The following is an 8,279-nucleotide window of genomic DNA, read 5'->3' as shown; positions in this document are numbered from 1 at the left end:
CAGCACCAGATAGATTCAAGATTCTCAACTACTAAAGCGATCGAAGAAAGGAACTAAAAACCAAACCAGTGTCTCACTCTCACCCCAGAAACTCATTGTTGTGTGGCACAACAAACTTCACCAATGATGAAAGCCCTCACAAGCTCTTGTTCTAAGGCCATGGTCGAGACTCTAGGACCCTTCTCTCCCAGAGTTCCCCTTTGTGTTTCTGATAGACCAGAATTCTGCTTCACCATTCGTTCCAAAAATGAGAAAAAGGGATGGAATTTATTGCTCCTGAAACTGGTTCGAAACAATGATCTTTACCCTGTTCATGCAGTGCCACCAAAGGACCAGGTTTGCTTCTTTTTTTTTTCTATGCTTAGTTTCACATTTTTGTTTTTCTTTGTTGGAACTATCATAATTCTTTTGTTTGTTCTTGGTCTTCTTGGGGTGTTTCTTGTTTGCATGTTAGGAACATGATTGCTTTCAAGTGGGGGTGATTCTTGTTGGGTTCTCAAAATATGCTTCTTTTTCTTTTCTTGTTTTTTTTTCTTCTTTCCTTTTTCTGAAATTTCGTGTTTCCTAGTAGCTTGCCCAGTTTCTTCTCACCTTTTGGTTTCTTTTTACACGCTAAATATTCTCCCTTTTGTATGAGTATGCGTAGATCCAAAACTTGTTACGAAACATTTCGTATTACTGCTATGCTAGACTTCTTGGTTCTGATTCCGTTTTCACTTTCTTTTTTTGTTTCCCTTTTATGGGAATGGTTATTTCTTGAAATGTTTGGCGACTTCAACAATTTACTTTGTTTTTATAGCTTGGTACGATTCTTTCCAGCATATTTCGGGTTTGAAGTTTTCTCTGTTGCTTTGGTGTTACTGGTGGAGCCTCTTTACTGTCTTGAGAATTTATTTCAATGATTTTGTATAATTCAAGAGGATATGAGCCAAATGAAAGACAAAACTTATATGCAATTTCTTAATACTTTTAGTACTGGTTTTCAATTGGAGTTGGAGTTTCACCTCAATAATTCGTGTTATAAATTTTGCATTAAGAATTAGCATAGATTACCTAATTAAAACTCCAATTCTGATTGGAGAACAACACTAAAAGAGTCAAATTCTGATTGCAGAACAACACTAAAAGTATTTAAAGATCTAAATCCATGTTTTGTTCCCAAACTAATTGGCTTTTCTGTTATGTGGGGAAATTCGTTAAGAAATGGTTGTCTAGTTGTTGTATTTACATTAAATAAATTGAGAACGTACAAGATTTTGGCATGTTTGATGAGACAGTCTCTTGGCCCGAATAAAATGTTGCAGGTGGACTTGGAAACTGTGGAGCCTCAGGCTCAACAGAGTGAACAAACAAGTGGGTTCTAATGACCTTTTGTATTTTTCCTACTACATATATATGCCGTGGAACTCAAAATCCCAACATTGTAATTTGTTGTGCAGATGAATCAAAGTTTGTTCGTGTATCGTTCCAGTTACAAAAGACTTGTAATTTTGGTGAACAGTTTCTTATAGTTGGAGGTGGTCCTGTGCTTGGTTCATGGGACCCTTTAGAGGCATTACCCATGACATGGTCTGAAGGACATGTATGGGCTGTGGAGCTGGTGAGTAAAATCTGTTCAGAATTTGAAAATATTGTTGGATCAAAAACTTTTATAAATGTTGTATATGCTTCCTTTGTGTAATCAGGATATGCCTGCTGGACAAACATTCCAGTATAAGTTCATACTGAAAGGAGAAGGGGGGGATATTATTTGGCAGCCAGGGTTGGATCGATTGATCCACACTTGGGAAACTAAGAATAGAATAGTTGTTCTCGAAGATTGGGAGAATGTAGAACTTCAGAAAATAACAGAGGAAGATCAACTTGCCGAGCCAAATGAGGAACCCCAGGTTTGACTTTGAAGTGCCAACTTTAGCTGAATTTCTTAATAATCCTCAAGAAGAACTGGATTCCAAAGCATCGGAAATATCGTCTGTATAGTACTTTAGCTGAATTTCAGTTTTGGCCACTTCTGTTAATCTGTATAGTACTAGGAGTTTCATGGGCAATAGATAGCGCTTTTGCTGTATGTCATACCATAGTGATAGTGATTTTTAAAAAGGCATCTTAGAAGATTTATTCATAACATCTCTCAGAAGAATAGAATTTTTCTGAGAAAATTAGTGTTACTTCATCTTGAATTCTCATAAAGTATGCATCTTTTGATTTATTTTTCTAAAAACATAAAAATAAAAGAGATGAACAAAAAAGAAAATAGAGAGAATTCGTTTCCCTTGAAAGCATACATGCCTGCGGCAACTGTACCAAACTACCAAAGGTATTCGTGCTACATAGCGGCTCTGCAGTCAAAGTTCAATAATTTAGGGTCCTGTTACTAAAGTAAAGATGAATGTTGTGGCCTGAGGATTCTGATTAATAAATTACAAGGGGAAAATATAATTAATTTTTTTTAAATATGTTGGAGGTTTTTTTCTTCTATCGGACCTTCTTACTTCTTCTGCATCTATTTCAGCTGACTCAATGCTTTCCTCTCCTTGTTGCTCTACGTTAGTAACTCATTGCTCATCTACATCTGCAATTGGTTGCACTTCTCCTCTGAACTCATCAGTTGAGACAACCTCTTCTTCAGCTTTCTAAGAAGAAATCTCATCAAATACTACATTTCGAGATGTAACAAATTTCTTAGTGATTGGATCCATACATTTCCACCCTTTTCTATAAGGGCATAACCAACAGAGATGCATTTCTTGGCTTTTGAATCTAATTTGCTTCTTATTGTCTTTTGAATATGTACATAGAAGATGGCTCCAAAGACTCGAAAATAATCCACTACTGGTTTATCCCCATAGAGTAGTTCAAATGGAGATTTCTCTTTGCCTGTCCATGGAGGCAACTTGTTGATTACATGACAAGCACATTGAATTGCTTCTGCCTATAACTCACGAGGCAGATTTTTGTCATGTATCCATGACAAGCTCACTGAAGTTAGATGAGCTAATTTCCTTTCAGCCACTGCATTTTGCTGCAGTGTATCTCGACAAGTAAATTGCCTTTGGATCCCTTTTTTCATGACAAAAAACTGTGAAATCTGTTGAGTTGAACTCACCTCCATTGTCACTCCTCAAGCATTTGATTTTTGCATCAAACTCCTTCTCCACCATGTCAGAGAAAATAACAAACTTATGTGTAACTTCACTTTTCTCCTTTAGGAAATACAACCAAGTATATCGAGTGTAATCATCCCCTAGTACCATAGTATATTTACATCCACTATAACTAGGTGTTTTTGTCGACCCCATTAGATCTGTGTGTATAAGTTCGAAAGGAATGGTTCTTTCTCTGTTGGAACTTTTAAATGGAAGCTTGTAAGCCTTACCAAATTGACATCCTTGGCAAACAACTTCCTCCTTCACCTATTTCAATTCTGGAAGCCCACAAATAAGCTTATTAGATGCTATAATTTGTAGCATTTGATAGTCTACATGCCCAAGTCTAGCATGCCACAGGGTAGGACTACCAACTTGGCTGGTTCTTTTGACATATGCCTCTCCTGCAGATAAAACAAACAAAGAATCCTTCCTTTTTTCTTCCAATATGATGTCAGCATCAATATTTCTCACATCATTCAGGATTTTGACGCTATTGGGGCCAAAAAAAAGATCCTTGCCTGAGCTAGTGATTTGTGAGACATAAATGACATTTTTCTTTAAGCCAAGAACATGATAGACGTCACTCAGCTGAACTTCATTGTTGCCAGCATTGATCTTTACAGTTCCCTCCTTCACAACAGGATGTGTTGTGTTGTGTTGTCAACAGTGACTATGACTCTGTCTCCATTGTGATGACGCATTTCAGAGGAAGCTTGATTGTTCCCTGTTACTAGGGGTGGGTAAACAAGCCCAAGTCCATGGATTGGCCGGCGGAACCCGCGCAGAGCTCGAGAAACCAATTTTTTTAAACAATCCATGGTTATGTCATATTTTTGGGCCCGCCCCGCTTAATCCATGGACTATGCGGGTTTGGCCTGAGGGGTCCGCAGGTTGTCCGCATTAGGTTTGATCTGTGTGACCCAGTTACATTAGGTTTGATTTTCTCTCTTCCACTTTAAACTTTTCTTTCTTCTTCTCTTCACAGACTTGTGGATGTAGCAGGCTAAAAACATTTTTTCTCCTCACGGTTCTTCTCCACCACGCACTCATGCACGCGTGCAGTAACACGACTCTTTCCCTTTCAAGGAAAATAGAACGCGACTCATGCTCACGCAGTCACGCGACACACCATAGCAGCACAGCCTCGGCTCACCACCATGCCACCATGCAAAGTACATCTCTTCTCTCTCTAGAATTTGTTTTTATCCTATTTTTGTTGGGGCTGATTCATTGTTGTTGTACTCTTAAAATAAAAGAAAAATGTGAAAAATCTATAACTTTTGATCCGCTGCTCACACCTCTTTTTTTTATTTTAACCCTCGGCTTCATTGCTTTATTCCCTTTGTCGGCTTCATGGCCTCAGGAACAAAGCTTCCTCCAATTGTTGTTTGTTGTTTGTTGATAGTGTGTGAGATCCATGACCCTCATAGTCTCGTGTTGTGTTTAGTGTAAGGTTAGATTTTGCATCAACTCCGGCATAGGCCATATATTATAACCTTTGTTCAAGTACCTTGCTCCTATCAGCTTCCTACATGTAGATATACATTTCAATTTTTCCATTGCGCTTAAGAAACAACTGCAACATTTGCAGCTGATATTTCTATCTTCTCTCTGCATTTTTCTTTCTTGAAGGACATTAACAAAAGCCAGTTTTTTTTTGTATATTTTTCACATGTTTTTGTTTTGGTATTTTACATTTTTTGATGCATTAATTAATTATATTATATTAACATAGAATTAGAGCATGCGAGATGAAATCTATTAACAATTTCAAAATTTTAGTTTGAGCCTGACAACACCAAAAGGATAGAAATTGCAAAATGAAAACAGAGCTAATATTTTCTTTTCTTTTTTGCACGAGACATGTAGTTGAACTGGCAGTATATTTTGTAGAGAAAATCTAAATACGGATAAACTATTCATAATCTTTATTTATAATCTCGGATATAGACTGTATAAATAGGGGAAATGTGGTGGAAATTGATAAAAGAAGTGAAAAAAGAACTTGATGACCTGTTGCAACGGAAGCCTATGTGATCATGTTGACAAGTTTCTTTTCTCTGTTGTTTGTGATGTTATCCTATCTTATTCACGTTCCTGCTTTTAATATTTGTGATTCATGGCAAAATATGTTCTTTTAATAAATCACAGTATGATCAATTTTCTTCAAAATTGAGAAAAATAGCATTCAATTTTATTCCATCATTGAGCATTTACAGTTGTTCACACTCTATGTACTTTCTTACTTTCAAGTACTTTCTTCTTCAATTCTATGTTTTCTTTCTCAATTCTGTTGCAGAGATACTTTTTTTTTCACAAACTTACTACACCCATCACACTTCACTTGTCAATTATTTATTTCCTTTCAACTGAATTATACTTAGTTGATTCTTTAATATGTTCTCTATTACTAGTGATTCTTTAATTATTATTATATAATAAAATCGTGGGATAAGGGAATGAACCACGAAATTCTTGATCTGCAAGTTATGGGCAAGATGAATTGAGTTTTTGTGTGATTTATTTGAATTTAGAATTGAGTTCATTTAATTTTATTATTTCAAATTTTAAATATGGATTCTTTTGAAGTTAATATTGATGAGAATGACAATGAGAGTATTGATGTGGATCTGCATGGAAATGTTATTCATGAAGATGAACCTATTGAGTCTAAAATGTCAAAAAAGAGGGCTAGAAATTATTCATCACATATGTGGAATTATTTTGAGAAACCTGTTATGCATAGTGATGGAAAAGTGATGAGTAAATGCAAATATTGTTTGAAAGATTATGTGGGTGGTGACAATAAGAATGGGACTTCAACCTTACAACGTCGTATGGGGAAATGTGATGTATATTTGAAGACGCGTTCTAATAGTGATGTTGGAAATATTATTCTCGATCATGCTGGGAGATTAAGAAATATGAAAATAGATCAAAGTGTGGTATATGTATGATGATTATTGAGCATGATCTTCCATTCTCTTTTATTGAACATAGAAGGTTTAAAGAGTTATTACAATATTTGATCTATTTGCATCAACATAATGCGCAGTTAATGAAATATAACCTCAGAAGTACAAGATGTCCACACATCAGATGTCAAGCTTATTCTACTAGGGAATGGAAGATCATGCTCAATAATCATCATACTCAATAAAAGAGAATGGAAGTTGAAAGGTAAAATGGTTAATTTTTCTAATTTTCCTCCTCCACACCCGGGGCGTGAGATGGCTAAAGTTATATATGATTTTTTTTGGAAGAATGGGGGATTGAGCAGAAAATATTTTCATTAACTCTAGATGATGCTTCTTCCAATGATAAAATGCAAGACTATTTGAAGGAAAGACTTTTGCATACTAATGGTTTAGTAAGTGGTGGTGAATTTTTTCATATCTGATGTTGTGCTCACATTTTAAACCTTAGTGTTCAAGAGGGGTTGAAAGTAGTCGGTCCTGCTGTAAAAAAAATTAGGGAAAGCATTAAGTATGTTAAGGGATCAGAGGGTAAAATGAAAGTTTTTAAATCTTGTGTTGCAAAAGTTGGTGGTATTCATACAAAGATGGGTTTGAGCTTAGATGTCATTACTAGGTGGAATTCTACTTTTATGATGCTTGAGAGTGCCCTTGTATATCGATGTGCTTTTTGTAGTCTTGAATTTGATGATAGGAGCTATTCAAGTTGTCTTATTAATGAAGAATGGGAGAGAGGACAAAAAATGTGTGATTTTTTGCGTCCTTTTTTTTAAATCACAGAGTTGATATCTGGTTCCTATTATCCAACGTCTAATTTGTAATTCATGCAAGTGTGGAAAATTGAATGTTTATTGCTTCAAAATTTGAGTAATAAGGATGAGTTGATTAGAACAATGGAAATTGATATGAAAACAAAGTTTGATAAATATTGGAGTGATTATAGCAATGTGCTTTCCTTTGGGTGCATTCTAGGTCCACGCTTTAAAATCAAACTTTTGAAGTATTGTTATTCAAAACTTGGTCTTGATCCAATATCTTGTCAAGCAAAGTTGAAAGTTATGGAGCACAAGTTGTATACTCTATATAATGAGTATGTTCAAATTTATTCCAAAGAAACAAGAAGCAATGTTGGTTTAAGTCAAGGTTGATCACAAGAGACTATGGTTATTACTAGTACTATTAGTATTGCTCAAGTTGATGTTATGGATGTAAGTCAAGGTTTCTCTTAATTTTTTAACTACAAATCATTTATTCTTATTTACTTTGACTAACTATTTTTTATTTTGGTGGAATTAATGTAGGAGTTTATACAATTTGAAGATCAAGATATGTCACAAGTGGGTAAATCTCAACTAAATATCATCCCAATCTTGATGTTTTGCAATATTGGAAGGACAATCAAGCTCAGTTTCCAGATCTTTCACTATTGGCTTGTGATATTTTAAGCATCCAAATTACAACGGTGGCTTCCGAATCAGTATTTAGTATTGGCTCACGGGTGCTTAAAAAATATTGAACTAGACTTCTTGCTGACAACATGCAAGCCTTGATATGTACTAAAAATTGGTTACTACGATTTGATATGCAAGGTAAATAATGTGTAATAATTGTTATCTTCTAATCTCTTAATTGAGTTTATTCTAATATTTATTATTATTTTGAGTTTTAGGAAAAGAAGATGAAGATGTGGAGATGGAGAAGACTCAAGCTACATCAAATATAGAATCATTTTTTGTTGGAGATGTTTCATATTCTAAAGCAAGCACAAAGGAACCAAGTGCTAAAATATCCAAAGCCAAATACAAGGATGAAATAGTAAATTGTCCAGAAAATTAATGACTTATAATACTAGATAAAAGTAGGATGTAAAAGAAACTTCTATGGATGTAAAAGCTTCTTGATTTGTGAGAAAATTTTGTAACTCCTCCAATGATGATTGGTTGGTCCATCTTTGAATGGACATGATAAATGGAGAATACTCCTTTTTCAAACCCCTAATGATGTATCTCCTTCACCTTGCCTCACTGATTTTCTCACTCAGATCTGCACAAAGATTTTTAATCTTTAAGAAGTATTCAGCAATTGTAAGATTACCTTGCACTGTGGATGCAAGTTCATTTTCCAGCAACTGCAATCGAGCAACATTTTTCTTGGA

At 35.1% G+C, this 8,279-nt stretch overlaps 1 protein-coding gene across 2 annotated transcripts; it reads left to right on the top strand.

Annotated features, from left to right (window-relative positions):
- LOC114406154 lies at window positions 1-7,595 on the top strand. 2 transcript variants are annotated; one of them, XM_028368748.1, is made up of 5 exons: window positions 1-336; window positions 1,305-1,353; window positions 1,440-1,600; window positions 1,686-1,889; window positions 7,426-7,595. In XM_028368748.1, exons 1-5 carry the CDS (start codon window positions 124-126, stop codon window positions 7,567-7,569), a joined length of 771 nt encoding a protein of 256 aa, XP_028224549.1. In that variant the 5' UTR covers window positions 1-123; the 3' UTR covers window positions 7,570-7,595. The 2 variants fall into 2 exon arrangements, with proteins under 2 accessions (XP_028224549.1, XP_028224550.1); XM_028368749.1 differs by lacking the exon at window positions 7,426-7,595 and adding an exon at window positions 2,513-2,566 and having other exon boundaries at window positions 2-336.
- Window positions 7,596-8,279: the final 684 nt, after the last annotated feature.

The sequence above is a fragment of the Glycine soja genome, chromosome 3 (genome assembly GCF_004193775.1).
Source record: "Glycine soja cultivar W05 chromosome 3, ASM419377v2, whole genome shotgun sequence".
NCBI classification, from domain to species: Eukaryota; Viridiplantae; Streptophyta; class Magnoliopsida; order Fabales; family Fabaceae; genus Glycine; species Glycine soja.
This window is presented reverse-complemented; position numbering and strand designations above follow the sequence as displayed.